Source organism: Cervus canadensis, chromosome 8 (genome assembly GCF_019320065.1).
Source record: "Cervus canadensis isolate Bull #8, Minnesota chromosome 8, ASM1932006v1, whole genome shotgun sequence".
Taxonomy (NCBI): domain Eukaryota; kingdom Metazoa; phylum Chordata; class Mammalia; order Artiodactyla; family Cervidae; genus Cervus; species Cervus canadensis.
In genome coordinates, this window is record NC_057393.1 from 31,639,864 (window position 1) to 31,665,395 (window position 25,532).

General features: G+C 53.3%; 3 protein-coding genes across 3 annotated transcripts in view; 2 read left to right on the forward strand and 1 right to left on the reverse strand.

The window, feature by feature from the left end:
• ZFYVE27 (zinc finger FYVE-type containing 27) overlaps nt 1-25,532 on the reverse strand; it is a 101,981-nt gene that overhangs the window by 49,091 nt on the left and 27,358 nt on the right. The gene's annotated exons all lie outside the window — the stretch shown is intronic.
• On the forward strand, nt 14,756-16,312 carry LOC122446062 (dual specificity mitogen-activated protein kinase kinase 2-like). The gene is given in 2 exon segments (XM_043475798.1): nt 14,756-15,075; nt 15,078-16,312. Coding segments are annotated over 2 exon segments (1,185 nt in total). The 5' UTR covers nt 14,756-15,002; the 3' UTR covers nt 16,190-16,312.
• On the forward strand, nt 18,033-23,240 carry SFRP5 (secreted frizzled related protein 5). Its single transcript, XM_043475799.1, has 3 exons — nt 18,033-18,673; nt 20,383-20,460; nt 21,930-23,240. The coding sequence occupies exons 1-3, from the start codon at nt 18,151-18,153 to the stop codon at nt 22,274-22,276; spliced, it is 948 nt and encodes a 315-aa protein (XP_043331734.1). The 5' UTR covers nt 18,033-18,150; the 3' UTR covers nt 22,277-23,240.

Genomic DNA, 25,532 nt, shown 5'->3' on the forward strand with positions numbered 1-25,532 from the left:
ACTCTTTGTGACCCCATGGACTGCAGGATGCCAGGCTTCCCTGTCCATCACCAACTCCAGGAACTTGCTCAAACTCTTGTCCATTGAATCAATCCATTGATGTTTGGATGCCACCCAACCATCTCATCCTCTGTCATCCCCTTCTCCTCCTGCCTTCAATCTTTCCCAGCATCAGGGTCTTTTCCAATGAGTCAGCTATTCGCATCAGGTGGTCAAAGTATTGGAGCTTCAGCTTCAGTATCAAGTCCTTCCAATGGATATTCAGGGTTGATTTCCTTTAGGATTGACTGGTTTGATCTTGCAGTCCAAGGGACTCTCAAGAATCTTCTCCAACACCATAGTTTGAAAGCATCAATTCTACATCCAAGGAGGCCTTCTTACCTAAGATGGGTCACATGTGGCTTCAGCCAAGGCTGGCTTGGGTGTGGCTAAAGCTGGGAGGTGCCTGGGATGGGAAAAGTCCTCCCAGGACCAGAGAGCACCATGGACACCTCCTGGCTGGGTGACCTTAAACAAATCACTTAACCTCTCAGAACCACTGTATTCTCATCCATGAAAGAAGCAGAATTTCTGTGGTTGTGGGGATTAGAGACCATGTGTGTCAAGTTCCCAGCACAGAGCACCCAAGAATAAAAGAGCTGTTATTGCTTATGTCTCTCTCTGTTATTCCTCCCTTCCCTTGAGCACGGGCTGGCCTTCATGACTTGCCTCTAACAAATGGAATAAAGGGGAAATAATGATGCAACTGCAGAGAGCAGGTGATGAAAAGAACTGCATTTCCTCCATGTTTGCTTCTGGATCTCTCAATCCAGAGAAGCCAGATGCCACGTCATAAGGACACTCAAGCCGCCCGCGTGGCTTCCAGCCAGCAGCCACATGAGTGAACATGGAAGTAAGTCCTCCACCCCCAGTCAAGCCTTCAGATAACGGCAGGCAGGCCTGGTCAACATCCTGACTGCAACCTCATGAGACATCCTGAGTCAGAGATACCCAACTAAGCAGCTGAATTTCCCACCCACAGAAACTGTGGAGATAATGTTTGCTGTTTTAAGTTTGATGTTTATCAGAATAAAAACACAACTAAGACACTTTGTAATCAGCATCCTTGGACCAGCATTTGCTTTGGGGTTGAGTTGCCCCAGTCTCCTCCCCATCGCTGTAGTCACAGACAATCTGCATTGAGGATCCGGAGCCTGTGGAACTGGCCATGGAAGAAAGAATAATAACTAATATTTACTGAGCATTTACCATTTACCATCTGCCAAGCATTGAACTAATAAGCACTTCACATTTATCTTTCTAACAAAAGTCCCAAGAGGGAAACACCATCATCCTTGTCGTACAGATGGGAAAACTGAGGTACCAAAAGGTTGAGTACCCACCCAAGATTACACAGAGAGTAGCAGAGCTGGGGTGCGAATCCAGTGCCACGATTCCAGCCCCCAGAAGTAGTGCTCAGTCACCTGAAGGGTGCGGAGGCTCTAAGGACCATTTCCCTCTCCCGTCTCACCCCCAGCCCCCACCACCGCCACCGCCCACGTGCTCTCCTGTTAGCATGACTAACATGGCTTCTGAACAAATCCCACCCAAATCCCACCAGGGTTCTGGGACAAACCCCCACCCAGCCTGTTGTCCCTTCGCCAAGGCAGCGCCTTTTCCCACTCCCACCCTTCAGCTGCGCCAGCACAGGTCACCCAGCATATTCATGGTGAAAGGTCTCTCCCTCCAAGTCATCCAGTCCAGCCCCCTCGCATTTGTTCAGATGCAGAGACAGTCCCAGAGAGATGAGATGGCTTATCTAAAGACAGATGCAGCCGATGGAGCACAGAGGCTGGAACCCAATCTCCTGGCTCCTCTCAATCCAGGTGCACCCTGGGGCTGGCTTTCCATGGTCACCGCCCCCCACCCCCTACCCAGGTACCCCAGGTAGGTTCCACCCACCTACCCAGATACTGGGGATTGAAACTCGATGCCAAACTTCCCAGCATCCTCCATTAGCCCCAGCCCCAGAGGGAGACAGGAGGAGGGGGCTTATCTCCACCTGTGAGGTGGTGGTGTTCACCCCACCCGCATCCTCCCTGCCAGGCAGCCTTGATTAATGGGCTGGTGCTATCTTATCTCCCAGCTGCAGCAGTTAGGGATTAATAGGTGGTGGCAGGGCCCTGAGAGGACACATCCTGCCCCCAGATCAGCCCAAGAGTTCTGCAGGAGGGCAGGGAGCAGAAGGAAAAGGGACCGCCATCTTGCTCACCCACCCAAACTGGCTGGGTCCCTGGGAAATGTGCAAAGCACCCAGGACAGGGCCTGGCAATCAGTAGGGACTTAATCAATGGTAGCCCTTGTTACATCCTGCTGTTGTAAACTCTTGGGGGCCATCCCTGCCCTGGGGTTGAGCTGCCAAAGTCTCCACCAACGCACAGCCTACGGGTTAAGGAGAAATTTACCTCCCCACTCCAGCCTCAGGAGTCTCATCTATAAAATGGGGACAGGTTTGGGGTTTGGAAACCAGGCTATAGGTCCGACATTATTTAGAGTGACTGGGAGTGAGTTGAGGGATTTACTTACCCATCTGTGAGGCTTCAGAAAACCCCTTCAAACTCAGCCTCAATTTTCTCATCTGTAAAAGGGGTATGATAATATCTGCATTGCCCACCATGCGGGGTTGTTAGCATGTAACAACTTCTGGAAAATCCTGCCGGGACTGTTCCATGTCACGAGTGCGGGTTCCCAGAGGGAGTCAGACACCAAACTCTGACCCAGGGGTTCACGCCAATACTAGTTGCTACTGACAGACTCAACCCCAAATCCAGGCTCAGCTTCGGGACAGAAAGGTTGTTTGAGTCACAGGCCCTCCAGCTAGGACTAAGGAAGGTGGACCAGATGTTTTGCTAGCCCAGGTCAGTTTCAGGTTACTTATTCCATTGCCCAAATGCGACTGTTAGCAGCACCCCCTTTCACTCTCCTAGTGTTCCCCCTTGGAGAAGCAGTCATGTGGTCCCTAGGCTGAAGTAAGGAGATTCTAACCTCCCTCAAGGAAAGAGAGATCCCATGTAACACTCAGCTGTGGCCAGCATAACTCCACTAGTTAAGCTGAAGTCAGGCAGCTAACTCCACCAGGGCCATGCAGGGGCAGACTCAGAAGTCCATGGCTGAAAGGACTGCCCCCAACCTCCTCCCTAGATTTCTCAAGAAACACATGATCACTTCCTAGGGAGAAGGAAGTATATGAAGATGAGTGAGGGATGGGAAGAAGGGACTTTCAGATGAACAGACAGAATAAGGGAAGAATGGATGAATGAATGAGAGAAAGGAAAGAAAAACAGATGGATGGATATACAGGGAGAGTGGATGAATGGGAAAAAGGAAGGATGGAGATATTGAAAGAGAGGGATAAAAATGGATGGACGGACAAGGGGAGGGATGGAAAGAGAGGAACATCAGAGCCCTTTGATGGCCCCCAGCCCTTTGACAGAGCACAGCAAACAGGGAGCGCAGCAGAAGGTTTTCTTTCCCGAAGGACATACAGATGACCCTTTGGGGTCCCAAGAAGACAGTCTTCCCTCCCCGACTCCAAAGACCTTCCTAGGACAATTCCTTCCAATTCACTCCCTGCCTCTTCCCACTGCCCCTGCCACAAAGGGCAAAGGGCAGCGCAGCCAGAAAGCTATCTGCTATCAGCCCCATTTACCCCAACCCTGTTTACTCTGGGTCTGCAATTAACAGAGTCGCCTTCCCGGATCAATTAATAGTGGGGGGCTTGAAAAGGCCCTGGGAGTCCCGACAAGTCTGGTTACCCATTGATGAGCAATGGGGAGCTGATGGCAGCTACTCCTCCTTAATCCTCTTCCAAGGTGTCCCGTCGACCACCCTGCCCTGACTCCCACACCCAGGTCCCAGACAGCTCTTAGCTCAGGAAGGCTGACGTGGGATGGCACTAAAAACCCTGCCTCAAGGTACCCAGGGGCAGCTGGGGTCCTGGATCTGCCTTCACCTGGGCAGCCCCCAGGATCAGGGTAAAAATACTGCGTGGTCTAGGGGTGAAGATCATGGGCGCTGGGAAGGGCCCAAGTTTATAGACCCACCTCTTCTCACTTAACCAGCTGTGTGACCTTGGGCAAGTGATTTAATCCCTCTGAGTCCCAGTCGTGCCCTCTATAAAATAGAGGATGATGGCAAGTCAGACCCACTTCAAATGATGCTGTGAGGATGGAACAAGTTAACTTACAAAACACACCAAGCATGTCAGGCATCAGCCACAGCTTTGGGCTCCTTTAGGGAACCTGGGGCACCCTTCTTAGCCTCTTCATCCTTCAGGCTCCTTCCCCTCTCCCCTGGGGTCCCCTTAGGTACCAGCAGACAAAAGGAAGTTCTGTTTCTTCACTGACCCAGAGAGGATCCAGAGGTTCCTGGATGTCCAGTACAGTAGCCACCAGCCACACAGGGTTATTTACATTTAAATTAACTAAAATTAATATTATTCAGCCAATGGTGGCTCAGTGGTAAAGAATCCATTTGCCAGTGCAGGAGACATGCATGTGATAGTTTGGGAGGATCCCCCAGAGAAGGAAATGGCAACCCACTCCAATATTCTTGCCTGGAGAATCCCATGGACAGAGGAACCTGGCGGGCTACAATCCATGGGGTCGCAAAAAAGTCAGACACAACTGAGCAATTAAACAACAATAAAAGGACTACAGAACGGAGTCATGCTACAACATGGATAAACCTCAAAAACATTCTGCTGAGTGAAAGAAGCCAGGCAAGAAAGTTCATATACTGTATGACCAGATTCCTATGAGATGTCCATAACAGGCAAATCCATAGAGATAGAAGCAGCCTGATGGTTTCCAGGAGCTGCGGGCAGGCAGAATGAGGAGAAACTGCTTAATGTGGACCTAAGAGTTGCCTTTCGGGGTGACAAAAATTTTTAGAACTAGATAGAAATGGTGGTGTCTAACATCATGAATGTACTCAATGCCACTGAAGTATTCACTTTAAAATGGTTAATTTCATGTTATGTGAATTTCATCTCACTAAAAATAATAATAATGATTTAGAATTCAGTCCCTTAGTAGCCGGAGCCGCATTTTAAGTGCCCAGTAACCACATGTGGATTGCTGTCCAGTTGGTAAGTCATGTCCAGCTCCTTGGACTGAAGTACACCAGACCTCCTTGTCCTTCACCATCTCCCAGAGTTTGCTCAAACTCATGTCCATTGAGTCAGTGATGCCGCGGCTCCCAAATTAGAGGACCCAGATACAGAACATGTCCATAACCACAGAGAGCTTTTAAAACAAGCTTGACCTTCAGGTAATCAAATAATACTAGTGGTAAAACCTCTTCACATGCATTATCTCATCTGACTCTCATCAGGATGGCATTTACTTTTACAACATTGGGAAGCTGGGACCCAGAAAAGGGGGAACTTGCACAGGGAGATGTAGGCCAAGGACCTGTGCTGGGGTCTGTGAGCCTCTGAGGTCCTTTCTGCCCTCCAGAGTCAGCCCCAGGAAGTAACAACCAGACTCCCTGGCTGTCTGGCTGTCCTGCTAACCTTCCTGCTTTCTGCTGAAGGGCCCTGGCACCCGTTTAAAGCAGGCTAGGGTGTGAAAGTGTACAGTCTGGAAGCTTAAGGGTGTCTGGTTCCTGCTTGCAAAAACTGTGGGGAAGAGGACTTATTGCCAAGTGATTTGGAATTCTAACAAAAATTCCAGGAAGCCAGAGGCTGGGTAATGAGTGGAGGGGAAAGAATGCACCTTCCAATGACCCCAAGTTGCCTGGCCACGTAACTAGGTCCAGAGGGCACTGACCACTTTGTCTCTAGTGGACCTTCAGCTGTCTTCAGAGCCCTTCAGGGTGGGCTGAAAAGGCCTGAAAGTTTTCCTGTCTTAATCTGGCATAATCCAGATTGGGGCAATGGAAAAGCATGGAAGGTTGGAGAGTCAGAACTTTGTTCAATTCTAGCTCTATCACTTACTGCCTGGATGACCTTGAGTAAGATGCTTAACCTCTCTGAGCCTCAGTTTCTTTATCTGCAAAATGACTGACTGTTCTGAAGATGTGATCTGTTATCTCAAGATAACCGATGTGACTCCCAAACACCGTCTAAAGATGAATTATCTTCACCAGGACCAAGCGGTTCTCAACCACTATCCTTTTAAGGATCTCACCTGAAGTATGAAGCTCAAGGAAGTCTTAAGATTAAAATCCTCATCAGTAATATTACTAATAATAGCAATGGTGCTGGCATGAGCCAGACTCACTGAAAGGTGATTATGAAATCGCAGACAGAGGGATGGGCTGGCTGCCCTGCCTGTACTCAAAATATGTGTGGTGGAGTCAGATCATCTGGAATCCTCCCAGCTGTGTGACCCTGGGCAAGTTCCTCAGTCATCTCTGACTTCTCATCTGTAAACCAGAATGATAATAACATCTACCTCTCAGCCTTATTGAGAGGTTTAAATGAGATGAGAAAGTACTTAGCAACAGTCCTGGACATACAAAAGTCTGCAAACACCGTTTACTAATCAGAGCTGGGTGCTGCAGAAGGTAAGAAGGTATGCGTACTTGGCGTTCTCTGTCATGTCTGACTCTTTGTGACTCTATGGACTGTAGCCCACCAGGCTCCTTTGTCCATGGGATTGCCATGCCCTCCTGCACAGGATCTTCCTGACCCAGGGATCAAACCCATGTCTCCTGCGTCTCCTTCATTGCAGGCGAATTCTTTACCACTGAGCCACCAGGGAAGCCCAAGAAGGACATGAACCCAGCTAATTACATCCCCAGGCAGAGGAGGTAGGTTGTGTGGAGCTTCCAGAAGGGAAGAGTTCTCATTTTAGCCTCAAGGAGGCCCATGAGCCTTGGAAAGTGGCTAGTCCATGAACAGGAGGAGGAGTGGAAGTGATGAGCCAGCATGACCCCCTCCACGGCCAGTATTTCCCATCTGGGTCCCCACATCACTGCATCCGAACCACGTGGGAGTGACACGTGCTGAACTAGAACCTGCAGGTGGCCCAGTAATCTGAATAGGTATTTTAACCAGCTTCACACTGCAAATTTGGGAACCTCTCTCCCCTCCTGGCTGTGGGGTGTGCCCTGTGACAGCCCACATCAGCCAGCCTAGTCAAGGTAGATTCAGGGGGCAGCGACAATTCACAGGCATGGGAAGTTAACCCCAGACCTCATGTGCCCATCATAATACTTCTAACAACTAAAACAGAAACAGAAACCATGGGACAAATGTAGGGGTGAGGAGTAATATGTGGCACAGGGCAGACGCTGACTGATGTCAGGATATTACCCTGGATTAGGGTAGTGAAAGTGTTACTCACTCAGTTGTGTCTGACTCTTTGTGACCCCATGGACAGTAGCCCACCAGGCTCCTCTGCCCATGGAATTCTCCAGGCAAAAGATTACTGGAGCCCATTGCCATTTCCTTTTCCAGGGGATCTTCCTGGCCCAGGGATCAAACTTGGGTCTCCTGCAGTGCAGGCAGATTCTTTACCGTCTGAGACACCAGAGATTCATTTTTTGACCAATGATTCAGGGTAACCACCGACCAATCAGAACATCGGTCTGAGCAATCAGAACATTCAGAACAGCCAAACAGGGCCCAGTTGGCTGCACGTGGCCCTGGAGAGAGTCCACGCTGGTCAGGGGCCACTGTGGGGGAAAGGAATGCTTGGGGGCAGAGCTCTGGGCCCCACCACAGCCCTCACCACAACTGCCCCCTTCTCACCTGTCTTATCTGCTGAGTTCCCACAAGCCACATCATTTGAAAACAGGATCACCTTACTTTAAAAACACCACTGGCGAAAAGCATTGATCTATGAGTGCTTCTTCACAGGGGCCCTGTCGGCCTTTGGGGCAGAACAAGTCCTGGTCCCGCAGGGCTGGACTGGATGAGGCAGTGATTTAGCATCCTTGATCCCTGTCCAGTAAATACTAGCAGCAGCCCCCAGTGGTCCTGATGACCAAACGAGGTGTGGAGGCAGGAGGGTGCAGCCTATCCATCCCACTGGGAAGCACTTCTCCAACAACTGAGAGTCGAGACGTGGAGCAACCAGCCTAAAGCCACGGCACAGCGGGTGAGGCCAAGCCCAAATCCCAGACAAACCTCATCGGGGCCTCAGTTTCCCAGCAGTGGGCCGGAGGGGAGTAGGGGCCCCTTTCAGAGAGCCTTGGGTGGGGCACCCATGCCTTGAACCCCCGGCAGCTGGAAGAACGAGCACCAGGTAGCCCCACTGTGGCCTGAACCATCTGTGTCCGAGCACAGAAGACCCATTCTGGGGCCAGGCAAAGAAGCTGCAACCACCTCGGTGGCCCTCGGGGCAAGTGCCCAGCAGTTCCCAGGCCAGGGCCCCAGCTCCCTCCCAGCCAAGGACAATCACTCCATTGGCTAGGGTGGGGGAGAAGAGACTCACTGGCCCTGCCCAGCTTCTCCCCACCAGCACCCTCTCCTTAATGAGGCCATTGTCTGCCCAGGGTTCCCTCAACAGCTGGCCCCCACCCCACCACTCCTGCCCTGGGTTTCCCCTCCACGGCCTGCCCTCCAGGACCTCCTAGGGGCTTCCTGACTTCCTCCCTGGCACCAGGAGCACAAAGTTCCCTGGGGCCTCTCTGACCTACAGTTCCCCTTACAGGACCATGCACTTCCCTCTCCCAGCCTCTGTTTTTTAAATAATCAAAGATGCATGGACTGCCAATTCTTCCGTTTGGCATGAGAGAGGGAGTTCCATCCTGTGAGAGTGTGATTCCAGCTGAAAGCAAAGAAATCTGCTCTTATATTTACAGGCAAATGAACCATCCTATGTTGATTTGTAGAAACATGGAGAATAATTTATGGAGCTTTAATAGTGCCTCCCAGACCCTGGGTGGTCAGGAGCCAGCAGAATAGAGAACAGCTATCAGCTGAAGCATTTTGTAAATGTGGGGTTCCCAGGGCCCCCTGCTGCCACAGCTGGGGCTGAGAGAGTGGGGCCCCTGCACTGACTGCCTCCTGTGATTGCACAAAACTCTTTCAGCACTTACACTAGAGCACTTTTAAGAATCTTCAGGTAAATGAGAAGTCTCATTTAATCTTCAGGTAAGTGAGAAGTCTCATTTAATCTTACCAGCAAATCTGCAAAAGGAAAGTCCCCATTTTGCAGATGGGGAAACTGAGGCATGAGGAGTTGTGTCGTACCCAAGTTCCCACATAAGCAGTAGAGGCAAAAGCCTAATCGTAGGTGCCTTTGACTTGTGTCCACTGCTCATTTTCTCCTCCACAGAGCAGCCTTGGGGCACCTCTCCACCCTGCAACCAGGTACCCACTCTAGCTATGATTAGAGGCTATCAGCTGGCTGTCCCTCTAGACCTCACACTCCCTGAGGGCAGTAGCCCAGCCAACGGGGGCCAAACCGCTGCAGCCCCATTACTTGAGTCCCACCGAATTACCTGCTGCAGCTCTAGGGATCCCCTCCCCTGCAAAACTGTTTGGGTCAGGGCTGGACAGGGTAGACCTGCTCCCAGCCCTTCTCAGATGCAAGTCACAAGTCATGAAGGGAAATCCTGGGTTCAAGTCCAGGCCCTGCTCTTTGGCTATGTGACTCTGAGCAAGTTACTGAACTTCTCTAGGTCTCAATTTTCTCATATTATATGGGGAAGATAATGCCTCCCTCACAGTGCCGGTAGAATAATTAAACGAGGCAGTGGATGGGAAAGCACAGAACATAATGCCAGGGACCTAGGATGCACTAAACAAGTGTTCAAGAGAGTAGGGGGGAAGGGGGAGATCTTCACGAGCTTAGAGGGCTTGTCCATCACCCCCAGTCCCACAGCAAGCATCTGATACCTCTCAGCTTACTCACTGAGTCCTCAGTGGCTCGCCCCACAGTCACCCTACAGCCCTCCTGATCTTCCCTGGGCCTCCCAAGAATTCCAAAAGAGCCCAAGAAAGGTTAAAGGAAGGTGGCTCCCACCTGAACCCACTTGGCTCCAAAGACTCCTTTCTTCTACTTCCTTCCACCAAGTATTCATTCAGCCAATCAGTCATTCATTCATGCAACATGTATTGAGCATTTCCTACATGATTGGCAGCATGCTAGGAGCCAGAGAAACGGAAATGGACAAGACAAGTCTTGCCCTTGGGGAACCCTCAGCCTACTGGGAAGCCAGAAACCAAAAAAAAAAAAAAAAACAAACCTAGAGAGATGATGGCCAGGAAATGAGGATCACACAAGGAGGTCTGGGGTTCTATGAGTTCTCCCAGCCAAGAGGCCTCAACTAACTAGAGCCTTGGGAGGAACTCTATAAGGCACTAGAATTATTATCCTCATTTTATAGATGAGGAGACTGAAGCACAGACAGGTTAAATAACTTGCCCAAGGTCAAGGAGCATTGCTGAAATTAGAATCCAGTCCTGCTCCAGAGTTCATGGTCTTTTTTTATTACTATTTAATATTTGGCTGTGCCTCCCAGCATGCAGGATCTTAGTTCCCTGATCAGGGACCTAACCTGTGTCCCTTGCAGTGGAAGTGTGGAGTCTTAACCATTGGACCACCAGGGATGTCCCCAGAGTTCATGGTCTTAACCCAAACATGTGGGTGCCTCTCTGAGTTGCTTCTAGCTGGATTGCCCACCAGCCACAGCCTCAGGGCTCCCAGGTGTGCTGGGGACCCACTGTGCGAGGGGAATTTTACTTGTCCTTCTCTCCATCCCAGCCCTGTCCAGAGAACACCAGCCATGCCCACCCTCCACCTTACTTCCTGCTGTATCTCAGACAGGCATTCTTAGAGCTAGACCAAGACCCAGGCCCAGGACAAGTCTGACCTCTCGTTTTTTTTGCAGAACCACATGAGATCCAGGACAAATGGAAAACCTGCCGGTGCCCAAGCTCCTGGAAGGGAAGACTAGGTCACCTCCCTGGCCACTCGACTCAGTGGCAGTAAGCCCAGGCCCTCCAGAACAAGGCCCCCACTGCCCCAAGATCCTGAGCAGACCTTCCTGAACTGCTGCCCAGAGGCAGGTTGTGCAGCAGGAAAGGGGGGACAGCTACGGGCCTGTGGGATACATGTTGACTTTGCAGTTGACAAAACTAAAATGCTGGAAAGAAAAACAGTGCTGTCAGTGTGGTAGGAAGAGCACTGGACTGGGAGTCAGGAAGGTCAAGTTCTAGCTTCCTCTTATAGAAAGTGGTGGGGGATGGGAGGATGCTGGGGGACAGTAGTCATGGGTCCCCACTGGCACTAATACTTCTCTTCATTTCACAGACCACTCCCCCTGGGCTTTTTGCTGAGTACTCAGCAGCAGTTGCTGTGAAGACAGGTGTCCCAGCAGGGGAACATTGAGACTGCAAAAGGTAGGTAATTCCAGGAGGCTCTGGAATAAAGACGAGATTCAGTCTCACGTCCTCAGGCATCCCATTCCCCCGGGAGGCAGGCAAGCTTGTGCTGGCAAGACCTCCACACAGCCAGGGACAGGGACTTCCCTGGTGGTCTAGCAGCTAAGACACTGTACTCCCGACACAGGGGGCCCAGGTTCCATCCCAGGTCAGGGAACTAGATCCCATATGCCCCAACTAAGACCCAAGCAGCCAAATAAATAAATAAAAATAAATATTAAAAAGAAGAGCTGGGGACAGAGAGGTCCCACCTTGGACCAAGGACAAAGTCAGCCTCATCTCCATCATCATCCCAAAGCCCTTCTTTTTCATTATTCTCAAGATAGTCCCATGGAGAATGCAGGACAGAGACTGCGTTCCTCACTTTACAGATGAGGAAACAGACTCGGGGTGTGGGAGGCACTTGCTATTAAGCTGAAAACACACAACTGAGACCTTCCGACTCCAAGCACGGTGCACTCCCCCACTGGGACACGCCTCCCCCAGAGGCCTTGGAGGGGCACGAACGTGGCAGATCTCTTGCTATGGCTCTGTTCTAGCACTCATCACAGATCTACTATACACCGGGCGCTCTGCCACGTGCTTCTCTCATCCTGTATCCAGTAAATCCTCACCACCACCCAGTAAATAAATGTTACTAACCACATTTTGCAAATAAACAAATTCAGGTCCAAAGTCCAATAGACATATGTCCAAAGACACACAACTAGGATGCAGTTGGAATTCACCACCAGTCAGTCTGACTCAAAGCCCTGACTCCTCCCACGACGCCTCACTGCTTTCATGAGTCCACATTCTCCACATGGGCCAGTATAGACACTCTTTCTCATGTACGCCTGGCCCATAGCAGGTGCTAGCTAAATGTTAGTTCATGAAATCATTTTTCCCATGACTAAAGATTAAAAGGAACAAAGGAGGCTATTTCAAACAGATAAAAATTACAATCCAACCAGAACACATAATAATCACAAAACTTTATGCTGCTAACAATGCAGCTTCAAAGTGTAAAAAACAAAACTGAATCAAAAGAAAAAAAGAAAAGAAAAATTAGCGAACCCACAAAGTAGATTTTATACACCTCTATCAGAAATGAACAGAGGAAATAAGCCAGTGGTTCTTAAACTTTTTGATCTCAGGACCTCTTTACACCCTTAAAAATTGAAATTTTAAATTAAAGAACTTATGTTTATATAGATTTATACCTATTAGTATCTACCATGGTTAAAATGAAAACTGAAAAAAAAATATTAATTCATTTCAAACAACCATAATACACCCATTATGTTGACATAAATAACAAATTATGTGAAAAATAATTATATTTTACAAAACAAAAAAAATAGTGAAAAGAGTGGCACCATTTTACACTTTTGCAGTCTCATTCATGTCTAGGTTAACAGAAGACAGACAGATATCACCTGCATTCAATCTGTTGTTACATGTTGCTTTGGTTGACATATATGGAGAAAATTTGGCTTTACATAGAAATGTAAAAAAGAGAGTATTTTTTTAAAAAAGAGAGTATTTTAATAGCCTTTTCAGATATTATGGCTATCAAATTGATACCGCCAAAATATTGACATGTGGCAGTTCCTTCAATGTTGGTTGTAATGTAGAATCTGAATCCACATCAATAAACTTTTCTTACTTAACAAAATTAAATCCTTAAAATTCATTGGTCTATCTTGCACTTTGAGTAGATCTTCAAATTACGTACAATTTTGACCTTGTAGACTACCTAAAAGGCACTTGGGGACCCTCAAGGGAACCCTGACTACAAGGAGAACCACTGAAGTAGGCACTGAAAAAGCAGGAAAATAGGGACTTCCCTGGTGGTCCAGTGGTTAAGAATCTATGATTCCAATCACAGGGATCCTGGGTCCGGGGAATAAGCTCCCGAACAAGCTCGCACATGCTGCAACTAAGACCCCGTGCAGCCAAAAAGAAAAGAAGAAAAAATGTTGGTTTTGATAACTTTAACTAGCCAGGTGATTGTTGGCCCCACTGCACAGCTTGAGGGATCTTAGCAAGGAGTCCTAACCACTGGACCACCAGAGAATTCCCCATAATTCCCGAGAATCCCCAATCAAAGAGTTATCTGTGTAGAACTTTGCTCACAACAAACCATGAGTACACATTGTTTTGAACAAGCAAGTTCCTCCATCAGCTGGGGGAAACGTGTGCCTGGACAGACAGCAGATGCTCCCAGATGGACAGATGTCCAGCACGCCAAGTGTTTCACCCAGTTGCCCTGGCCCTGGAGCAGGCTCATCAGGAAGGGAGATCACATCAGAGCACAGCCTCCTCCTTTCTCTGGCACCAGGGCCAAAGTAATCAGCCAGCCTGGCCACAGAGAGAAAGCTTCCCTGAATGGCTGCCCCAGGGTCAGCCCCCACCCAGGTTTGGTTTTTATTAAAGGCTTCCCACCTCAATTTCATCACAGGCCCCATTTCCAGGAGCCTCAGGGGCCCCCAAGGCAGAACTGTCAGGTAAAGCCTACCCATATTCCTCTTCCAGGAGGTTTCCAGCCTCGCCCCTCTGCCCTTCAGAGGCCCTGGAGCTGCCAGGTACAGACGCCCCTGGCTCTCAGACCACGTGCAGTTCTTACATAAGCAGTCCAGAAACAATGCCTCACTCTGTCCAGGTCAGGCACTGGGATACCAAAAAACAGCATGGGAGACCAGCTGCCCAGGGAGCCAGCACCTTGTTCAACCACCTGGGAGCTCCAACACTCTTGCCAGTGCCCAAAACCACACTTCCCCTGGAGGAGAGAAGCTCTGCCAAGTCCAGGGCAGGGGGTGAGGGGTAAGCCGGAGTGCACGGAGCAGAATTGCTGCTCAGAGTCCCAAGTCGGAGCTAGGGCCAAGGTGTCCGAGTGAGCTTTCAGAGCACACGCCACATTTATCTCCTAAAGTCACACATCCCTTGGCGAGCTAACATTCCTGGATGCCTATTATGTGCTGGCATTGTGCAGGAGGCTGTCTTTCCATGCACCACTTTGTTTGCCCCTCACAATATCTGCTGAAGAGGTTCTATTTCACAAACAAGGAAATGAAGGGTCAGAATAGCTAAGTATTTGCCCAAGGTCATCACTCATGGAGTATGCACTCAGACATGAACCTGGCTCTTTCTGTCTGCAGAGTCGAAGATCTTGCACCCTGCAGGGAACGGTCCTTCACCTTCTGAGTGGTCATCCCAGAACCTCTCACGCTGGAGTTGGGAGAGGGAGAAACGGGAGGAAAGTGTGTTCCAATTAGGTCATCCTGGACATCAAAACAACAGAGGGCTGTTCCACCCGAGGGCTCTGTCTGCCTAATTTTCCTCTGCCTCCTTGGCCATGTCTTGCATCTTCTTCTCAAAACTAGATCAGCTCCCGGGCTCCTGCTGCAGCGTCAGCCCCTGTCCGGCTTCGGTGGCTGCGGCGGCCCCGATCCCGCCGCTTCAGCCCCGGCGACCTTTGGGGCCCCTCGCCCCAGATCCGCAGCACCGCCCATCCTCGTCGCCTCGGCGCCGGCCTAGGCCGCGGCCGCAGCCCCGGGCTCGCGTCGGTGCCGCCCGCTCCCGGCCCGCCCCCTATGGGCCCCGGCTAGAGGCGCCGCCGCCGCCGGCCCGCGGAGCCCCGATGCTGGCCCGGAGGAAGCCGGTGCTGCCGGCGCTCACCATCAACCCCGCCATCGCCGAGGGCCCGTCCCCCACTAAGCACACCTGGTGGACCTCCAGAAGAAGCTAGAGGAGCTAGAGCTTGACGAGCAGCAGAAGAAGCGGCTGGAAGCCTTCCTTACCCAGAAGGCCAAAGTCGGTGAACTCAAGGACGATGACTTCGAACGGATCTCCGAGCTGGGAGCCGGCAATGGCGGAGTGGTCACCAAGGTCCAGCACAGACCCTCGGGCCTCATCATGGCCAGAAAGCTGATCCACCTGGAGATCAAGCCAGCCATCCGGAACCAGATCATTCGAGAGCTACAAGTGTTGCACGAGTGCAACTCCCCATACATCGTGGGCTTCTACGGGGCCTTCCACAGCGACGGCGAAATCAGCATCTGCATGGAGCACATGGATGGCGGCTCCCTGGACCAGGTGTTGAAAGAAGCCAAGAGAATCCCCGAAGAGATCCTGGGCAAGGTCAGCATCGCGGTTCTGCGGGGCCTGGCATACCTCCGAGAGAAACACCAGATCATGCACCGAGACGTGAAGCCGTCCAACATCCTCATCAACTCCCGAGGGGAGATCAAGCTGTGTGACTTCGGGGTGAGCGGCCAGCTCATCGACTCCATGGCCAACTCCTTCGTGGGGACGCGGTCCTACATGTCTCCGGAGCGGCTACAAGGCACCCACTACTCGGTGCAGTCAGGCATCTGGAGCATGGGCCTGTCCCTGGTGGAACTGTCCATCGGAAGGTACCCCATCCCCCCGCCGGATGCCAAGGAGCTGGAGGCCATATTTGGCCGGCCCATGGTCGATGGTGTGGAAGGAGAACCTCCCAGCATCTCGCCGCGGCCGAGGCCCCCCGGACGCCCCATCAGCGGTCACGGGATGGACAGCCGGCCAGCCATGGCGATCTTTGAGCTGCTGGACTACATCGTGAACGAGCCTCCTCCCAAGCTGCCCAACGGTGTGTTCACCCAGGACTTCCAGGAGTTTGTAAATAAATGCCTAATTAAGAACCCAGCTGAGCGAGCAGACCTGAAGATGCTCATGAACCACACCTTCATCAAGCGGTCCGAGGTGGAAGAAGTGGATTTTGCTGGCTGGTTGTGTAAAACACTGCGGCTAAACCAGCCCAGCACGCCCACACGCACCGCCGTGTGACGGTGGTCCTGCTGCTGCCACCAGGCCTTCCCCCCACCCCACCTGCCCCTCCTGCCATGCCCTCCGAGGGGACGCACATGTGGCCCTCAGGCCCAGGGAGGCCGATACTGCTGTGCTGTCTTCTCAGATCCTGCTTCCTTAGGTTTAAAGAAAAAAGAAAAAAAAAAAAAAAAAACAGGGAAAGAAAAAAAAAAAAAAAACTAGATCAGATGAGGCAGGCCCGATGTCTTTTGTATTTCTGTATCCCCATCTGTGGGATACACATCTCAAGCCTTGCACACAGTAAGTGTTTTTTGTGTATCCTTTGACTATTAAGAGAAGTAGTCCTTCACTGCTCTCCACTACCACTGCAAGGATAGATCCGTGGGAAGATGGGAGCCTTGGAGACATTCAGGAGAATGGGGTGGGGAGGATTTTAGGGCAAGAGTGTAGGGGGAAAGTGCCCCAGAACTTCTTCCCCTAGCTCAGAGCACCCCAAACCCTGCTACAAGACTCCTCCCCAGGATACCCTCTCCAACAAAGGCTGGGGAGTCAGGTCTCCAGTTAGGTTCTCAGGAAGGAACCCCCCATCCCACCCCACCTCTAAGCCTCTTGGCTAAAGCTCCTCCCACAGGAAAGTCAATGGAAGGCTGGATCCAGATGGACCCCATGTTTGGAAGGGGTCCTGAAACCCTGCCCCCTCTCTGATACCTCCCTGGATATCCTCCTCAATTCCTTCCTTCTCTAGGCTCCCAGAGGAGGTACACTCTCCTCCCTCAGCATTTCCTACTCTAGGCTGAAATTTATCTTAGGGCTGAATAGCTCCCTGGTCTTTGGAACCAAACATCTGGATTCAAATCATGGCTCCTTCATCTGTCAGCAATGTGACCAAGGGCCAGTTACTTCACTTCTCTGAGTCTCCCTCCCCACCCCACTCCCACCCCTCTACAGACACACAGAGTCACTAAGCCTACAGACTCAGAATCCAGAACCCCTGGTCATGACCCAGCTCTGACTCTTGGAACCAGATCTGGATTCAAGTCCTGGCTCCAATCCCTACTTAATCTTTTTAGGTCAGTGCCTTTATCTGTAAAGTGCAGATAGTAGTAGTACCTGCCCATCTTATACCATTATTGTGAGAATTAAATGAGGTGGTTTATGCAATGTGGTCAGAAAGACTGGACACATAGGAAGCACCCAATAAGTATTAGCCATCATTGGAAATAGTTGATCAGGTTATGAAGTGCTGTGCAGTGTCTGAGGCACTAAATAAGTGCTCACTAAACAGCAGGTATGATTATCTTGGCCCCCACTAAGCTGGGATGTCCGGGAGGTGAGCTCTGGATCACATCCGTCTCTGGTTCCCCAGCCGTCAGCACAGCTGCCCGGAACCAGGCAGGAGCTCCATAAATGCGTGAGCACTGGGGGTGAAGCACTTGCCCGGCTGAACCAGGAGGGTGTGAGCAGCCAGAAGCCTCCTGCCGGGAAAGGGGAGAACCGAGGTGTCATGAAAGAGAAAACAGAGCAGAAGGGTAAAGGCCGAGACGGAGAGATAACCAAGTGAAGTGAGTGAGAAAAGGAACAGGAGAGGCTGTGTCGGAGAGAGATAAGGAGGAAGGATGGAGAAGGGTAGAGACGAGGGAAAAGCCTAGGGAGGTAAAGGAGTCCTGGAGAGAGGCGCAAGGCCAGGCTGGAGCACTGGCGGGGGAGCAGGCGAGCGGGAGAGGGGCGCGCGAGCGGGCGGGACGCTGGGCGGAACGCGCGGGCCCCAGGGCAGGAGGGGCCGAGGGGGCGCCACCCTGCCTCCCCGCCATGGGGCGGGGGCCGGGCGGCCGGAGATTGGCTGGGGCGCGCGGCGAGGCCGGGGCTGGAGCCCCAAGGTGGGAGGCGCCAGGATCACTCGCTGCGCCCGGGAGCCAAGCGAGGCTGCCATCCACTCGGGCGACCTCAGAGGCAGCGGAGGGTCGGGGGCCTGCGCAGCCATGCGGGCAGCGGCGGGGGGCGCGCGGGCGGCCGCGCTGGCGCTGCTGCTGGGGGCGCTGCACGGGGCGCCGGCGCGGGGCGAGGAGTACGACTACTACGGCTGGCAGACCGAGCCGCTGCACGGGCGCTCGTACTCCAAGCCGCCCCAGTGCCTCGACATCCCCGCCGACCTGCCGCTCTGCCACACGGTGGGCTACAAGCGCATGCGGCTGCCCAACCTGCTGGAGCACGAGAGCCTGGCCGAAGTGAAGCAGCAGGCGAGCAGCTGGCTGCCGCTGCTGGCCAAGCGCTGCCACTCGGACACGCAGGTCTTCCTTTGCTCGCTCTTCGCGCCCGTCTGCCTCGACCGGCCCATCTACCCCTGCCGCTCGCTGTGCGAGGCTGTGCGCGCCGGCTGCGCGCCGCTCATGGAGGCCTATGGCTTCCCCTGGCCCGAGATGCTGCACTGTCACAAGTTCCCCCTGGACAACGACCTCTGCATCGCTGTGCAGTTCGGGCACCTGCCCGCCACCGCGCCTCCAGGTAGCGCTCCCGCCCCCGCCCCCTGCGTTCCGACTGCCCTTGGGTACCGGTGAGCCGGACCCCAATGGATGCCACAGCCCCCTAGAGGTGCCACCTCCTCTAGACACAAATACAAAGAGTCTTTGCTCAGCCCTGCATGTCCTCCGAAGCCTTCCAGCCTTCCCATCTCCCCATGGCCTGCCAGAGTAGTGCCTCCTTGCGGCTCTGGACGTTCAAACTGGTTCTCTCCCATTCCAACTGTTCCTGAAACCTCTCCTGGCTTTCCCTCGCAGCTTCCACCTTCCTAAGCTTCTGGAATCCTGGGGGGTGGGGTGGGGCAGTACTGTCACCCCATCCTGAGGCCTCCAATAAATGCCTTATCACCTCTCTCAGCCCACAGATGCCCAGGGTTGCTAAAGATGCCTTTGGCCTCAGTAGCCCTGGACCCCGGGGGCACCAAGACTAGCATCACCCCCACCTGTGTTGGGATTTGGGGAGGGGCGGAGGCTGGGGGAAAAGATGTAGCCAAAGACTGGGGGCTAAATGCAACTCTGGGCTATGGTTTCCACCCTGCCCCTATTTCCTGCACCTGGGAACCCTAAACTCTCCCACTCTTTCCCCAGTGCCCCAGGCTGGGAGACCCTTGGGTAAGACTCAGAGCAGAATGGTGAGCAAGGTGCCAGGCTCTGCCCCTAACAAGGAGCCCTTGGGCTAGTTGAGCCTCTGTCTCCTCCTTGTAAAATAGGAAGCAATCTCAGGTTCCCAGAACTTCTGAGACTCTTAAGTGCCACCTTCCACCCCAACCCCTTCCCATTACCCCTCATTCCTCTCTAGTCTCAGCCTCCCCTTCACTGTGCACCCCCCCTCATTCTTCTCCCCACTGTCTGCCAACCTCCTTTCAGACAGAATAAGCCCCTGTTGGACAGCAGACAGGAGAATAAACAGGGGCACCAGGCAAGGAAGCTTCACCTGGGTGGCTAATATGAGAATCTAGGAAGTCCCTGGCTCTGAGACTCTCCCAAGGGGCAACACTGCCCCTGTTTTCTATCTGACCTGGCCCCCCAAAAGCAACAGAACCCCACCACACCCCACCCACCCCTCAAAGCTAACCTCACCCATGCTATCCCCAGTCCTACGCACCCACATGGGACCTGAGAGTTGAGGTTGGGTGGGGGTCTTGTGACCAGAGAGTGTTGAAAGAAGGAAAACTCCTTATTCTCAGGTTAGAAATGGGACCAGGAGGGGAGAGACACTCGCTCAAGCAGAAACAGTATGGTCCCCACCAGAAATCCTGGCAGGGCTCCATTATTCTGTTTTTCTTGGAGCTCAAACTTGGAAGGCAGGGAAATCCCATTCTTGGAGTCCCACCTGGCTCTGCCCTCCCACTCCCACCCTCTTTGAGCCCCTCGCCCTGCCATGATGGGGCGGCCCGCCAGGAGGCAGAAACACAGAGACAGGTCAGGTGCTACAGAAGAAGACAGTGCACATCACGGGTGCAGCTGCCAGGGTCATGGGGCAGTCGTGCCCACCTAGTCAGTTTCGTCCCTTCACAACCTCGTCTCCGGAATCTCACAACCACTCAGTGAGCATGATCACTACCATCATCCCGATTCCTGATGCGGAAGTGGAGGCTTGGGAGGCGGAGGTGGCTGGTCACTGGGGGAGCCTGAACCCTAAGTTTGGCTCTTTGGCCTCTGATCCCCTCACCCCACCCCTGCTTCTCTCCTCAGTGACCAAGATCTGCGCCCAGTGTGAGATGGAGCACAGCGCTGACGGACTCATGGAGCAGATGTGTTCCAGCGACTTCGGTGAGTGTAGAGCCCACGTGGCCACTGCCCTCTCCCTAGAGAAATGCACTTTTTTTTTTTTTTTTGCATCCCAGGGACTTCAGAAGCCCCTCAAGGCCATGGTCCATCCCTGGCCAGGGCTCTTGCAGCCTTTCCTTGACACTGCCTACAGAGGGGCCTCCAGGGCTGGATTCTCTTTGTGGGAGGCAGGCTTGGTCCAGAGATGGGTGGGGGCAGCAGAGGGGAGAGATGGGCTCCAGGACGGAAATGCAGCCCCCTGGTCCCCGGGCACCTCTGCCTAGTACCTGATGCATCTCTGGCTGGGGGTGCTGTGGTCCCCGGCCCCACAGCTTCATCCTGGAGCCTCCTCATTCCTGGGGCAGTCAGGACCTGGCTCCCGTGCAGGCCACACGGCCCAGCCTGTGGTCTTTGCCCGGTCGGTTCCCGTTTTGTGCCTTAGCCTCACTGTCTCTAAAAAAGAGAAAGCAACGAAACCCTTCCTGCAGCAGGTCTTTTATGTTGTTAGTCTGTTTGGGAAGAGATCATTATTACTGCAAGGTGTGTGTATGTCCAAGAGAGAAAAAGAGGGGGTGGGAGAGAAAGATTTTTATAACAATGTCTCTCCCTGGGTGACCAAGGTTACACTCTGGCTTCTCCCAGAGATGGGGACCCAGAGGCTCAAAGAAGGAGGATGCTACCCTAAGTGACCACGCCCTGCTCTATTAGGCTCTTTAACCACCCTGCCCACTAGCCACACACTCCACAAACATCCTACAGACTCCTACACATACCACAGACATCCTCTTATACACAAACACATGCAGCACCACACTACACAGTCACATACACATTACAGAGGTGACTGCGGCGCTTCCCAACCCTGCACATCACAGTGGGGAAACCAGCATGTGCTACAGAGCAGCCCCTCCCCAGAGCTGGCAGTCTAGCATTTACCAGCCCACCACTGCTCCAAACACCCTCCACACACATGCACACACACAGCCAGAAATCCTATTTGGAAGCATCCACCCCCAGAGATCACGAAGTCCAGCCCTCCTCCATCACAAGGATCCCCTCCACCAAACGTTCCCTCCAAGTGGTTAGCTCCACCCCCAATATTTTCCCTTCCCTGGGGAGCCCACACCCAACTCTACTCCCCAAGGAGAGCTCTCCACCCTGCACCTGGTATCATGGAAAGGCACAGCCCAGATCTGTTCAAGCCAGGCTCTACAATTCAGGCCCATCACCACCTCTCCAAACCTCATTTCCCCACCACACCCACTCATGTCAGGATGAAAGCCGATAATGTCTGTACAACTCCAGCACCTGGTGGGAGCTTCATAAATAATAGAGTATACATGTGGAAGCTCCATCTCTCCAAGCCCCAGGCCTGGAGTTTCAGGCAGAGCACCAAGCATGGGGTCACCAGCATCCTAAGCAAGCCTGATGGTTCTCATGGCTGACCCCTGTCCACCCCCCAACACACACAGTGGTCAAAATGCGCATCAAGGAGATCAAGATAGAGAATGGGGACCGGAAGCTAATTGGAGCCCAGAAAAAGAAGAAGCTGCTCAAGCCAGGCCCCCTGAAGCGCAAGGATACCAAGAGGCTTGTGCTGCACATGAAGAATGGCGCCGGCTGCCCCTGCCCACAGCTGGACAGCCTGGCTGGCAGCTTCCTGGTCATGGGCCGCAGAGTAGACGGACAGCTGCTGCTCATGGCCGTCTACCGCTGGGACAAGAAGAACAAGGAGATGAAGTTCGCGGTCAAGTTCATGTTCTCGTACCCCTGTTCCCTCTACTACCCCTTCTTCTACGGGGCGGCAGAGCCCCACTGAAGGGCTCTCCTCCCTGCCCCCCAGCCATGCCCTGTCCTGGGTCCCCATCCCCAGGGCCCTCTCTCCTCCCTGCCCCCCAGCCATGCCCTGTCCTGGGTCCCCATCCCCGGGGCCCTCTCTCCTCCCTGCCCCTCCAGCCATGCCTTGTCCTGGGTCCCCATCCCCAGGGCCCTCTCTCCTCCCTGCCCCCCAGCCATGCCTTGTCCTGGGTCCCCATCCCCAGGGCCCTCTCTCCTCCCTGCCCCTCCAGCCATGCCTTGTCCTGGGTCCCCATCCCCGGGGCCCTCTCTCCTGCCCACCTGGCCTCCCCCTCCCCCGGGCTGACCCAGCCGCTGCCGCAGGGCGGTTCACGCAGAGCTGTAGGATCACAGGCCCTAAGAGATGGACACCGAGCCAGGCTGTCCTTGGCCGAGGGGTTCTGGGGTCCTTGGAGGTTTGCTCCCAGAGAACCAGACCTTTCTCAGTTTGGGGGGGAAGCCCCAGGGTCTCAGAAAGTAAGCAGAGAGAAGAGAGCGAGGGAACGGTGCAGGGGCTTGGAGCAGCCTGAGGAGGTGGCTTCCCAGGGAGCAGGTGGTGTCAGCCTCACTCTGTTAGCGGTGGGGCCTCGCCCAGGAAAGGGAAGTCTTGGCATTAGGCTGAGCTACTTGGGCAACAGTTCCCGGCATCCATGCCCCTTCATGTGTCCCCATCATCGCCCCCAGAGGAAAGGGTCATGGTGCCCTCCAGCCACACTTTTCCACCTCTCCTATCTCTGCCTGTCTCCTTCCCCACTGGACTGGGGAGAAGCCCAGCCCAGCCCCCGCCCAGAAGCTCGCTCCTCAGCCTCCACATGTCCCTATATCCTGATGACCATAAATTATTGCTTCTGCTGCGAGGCCATAGATACTAGACTGATGCAGGTAGGATTTGGTTTTCTATTTTTTTTTTTTTAAGTTTTTAATTAAATCAAAGAAAACAAACAGTTGATTTTGACCAGGTGATTTCTTTGTCAGCTAGTTCCAGGAGGGAGGGTGAGGGGCCATTCAGAAGGGACTTTGAGAAAGAGGCCTTTTTGTAACCCACGGTCTGTCCACACAGACATACTTGGAATGCCTAAAAAGAGCAATTCCCATGTTTTTGCAGGATCCGCTGAGAACACACAGCAAGGGTAACCCTTCTTATCCCCACAATGAGACTAAGTGAGCGATGGGGATGACTATCCTTTTGTCTCAGAGGAAGGACAGAGATGCCAAGTTCCCCAGCCTTCTCCAACACTCAGAAGATTCCCGTGGTCCTGCAGCATCTCCCTGACATGGGCAGTGCCCGCTCTGAGAAGCCCCCAAGAGGCTGGGCCACAGGGAACTACTCTGAAGGGCCAGAGGCCTAAACATGTCACTCCTACCCCTTCAGAGCTCAGACACCCCTGGACACTGAACTTGTAGGAGATGGTGGCGTGAACAGGTGCTACTCCAAGCTGGTCCCTGGAGCATCAGTATCGCCTGAGCTGGTGAGAACCACAGAAGCTCAAACCTTTAACACTTTGAAGCATCTGGGGAGCTTTTACAAAATACTAGGCCCTACGCTAAAACAATTAAACCTGAACCTTTGGAGGGTGCTCCGAAATCAGCATTTCCAGGTGCCCCCTGGGTGGTGGGAAGCCAGGGCTGAGAACTTCCATCCAGATAAGCTAACGGCCGAGGCCAGAGGAGGGTAAGGGGCTGAGCTTCTTCAGGCTGGAGGAGTCCTGGTCCTGCTTGCAGGGAGGGGACCAGCTCTAATGCTTCCGGGGGCTTCTTCGATGAGCTCAGAGCAAAGGCAGGCAGCTACCTTGAGCTGGATGAGGCAGCAAGGGGAGAAGCCTTGAAATGGAGGCGACAGGCTACTGTCACTCAAATGTCCAGAATATGGGAGGGATGATGCCAGGAAAGCGTCCTGGGGTACCATCGGCAGATGCTGAGGGACAGGACAGATGTACTCAGAGCAGGGAGTCGCAGACACCCTTAGAGCTTTCCTCACCAACTGGGGTTCAGCTGGGATGCCACGTCCAATCAAGACCTGCTACTCATCCAAAACAATGGAGCCACGTTCTCTTTTGAGATGAGGAAAAGCCCTGGCTTGCTCCCGCAGCTCTCAGAGAAGCGAGAAACGAAGAGGCCAGTGCCAGCTAACAGGTGGTCTGACAGCCGGCCATAAATCACCTCCCTGGCAGTCAGGTGGCCCCACCACAGGTCAGGAGCGGCAGAGGCCCGCTTGTTTCTCCTCCCTCTGAGGACGCCACTGCCACCCACCCTCGCCCAAAGCCTGCCCAGCCCACCTGGCTCCCTGAATCCACCCCTTGTCTCCCAGCCTCCTACCCCGACCAAATATTTATGGACACTTCTATGGTCAACCAGGACCAGGAATTATTTTTCCACTGAATACACAGGGCTCGGGCTGCCTCTGGCCAGAGCACAATACTGACCTCTGTCAGGTGCTGGCAGCCCGAGAGAGGGAGCGGGCGGGGAGGGGCTCCCTGAGCCCATCCCGGGAGGCCCCGGCAAGGCGCTCCTCACCCACCCCTACAAAGGCAGCAGGCCCCGCTCTGCACCTCACCTCTGTCCCCAACACCTGCTGTCAGAGCCCCCAGGACTCTCTTCCCTGGGACCAGACACCCAAGAGGCCCAGCAAGGCCTGAGCCCTTGCTCTTTCTGTCCAGCCACAGAACACTCCCTCCTGGCCAGCCTGAGACAGGCGGCAGAAGCTGCCCCACGGGCGTCTGCACTGCGTGTCGGTGACTGTGGGGAGCAGAAACCCCCAGAGACAGCGGGGCTTCCCCATGCAAGGGGGTCTGGAGCTGGGAGGTCCACGTCCTAGGCTCATTCTGTCTTCCTGCTCTGCCTGGGGGTGGTGCCTCCTCCTCCCAACTTCTCAGCCACATTCCAGGGAGCAAGGCAGGGAAGGGCTAAGAGCAAAAGCTGCCCGTCAGCTGCCTCTGGCCCTTTTGATCAGGAAAACAGTAATTTCCCAACAAGTCCCACCTGGTAGATTTCCACTTCTCGCTCACCAGCCAACACTCAAGTCACATGGCCAGCCCCAGTTGCAAGGGAGCAAGGAAGTCAAGTGTTTCAGTTGAGGACAAAATGAGCATTCTGATATCAAACAGAAGGGATCTGGGGAAGGCCTCCAACACTCAGGATCGGGCGAGAAAGCCAGCAGAGCCCAGCTCTGGGTTCCGATGCTGTGACCTCATGACCATGTGCCACTGGGACCAGCGCCCACCCGGAAAACGGAGTAATCG

Excerpts from the sequence above, each read along its gene's own strand:
- SFRP5 (XM_043475799.1), top strand. The coding sequence starts at position 18,151 with ATGCGGGCAGCGGCGGGGGGCGCGCGGGCGGCCGCGCTGGCGCTGCTG. Across the intron at positions 18,674-20,382 it reads GCCCGCCACCGCGCCTCCAG|TGACCAAGATCTGCGCCCAG; the intron begins GTAGCGCTCCCG and ends TTCTCTCCTCAG. Across the intron at positions 20,461-21,929 it reads GATGTGTTCCAGCGACTTCG|TGGTCAAAATGCGCATCAAG; the intron begins GTGAGTGTAGAG and ends CAACACACACAG.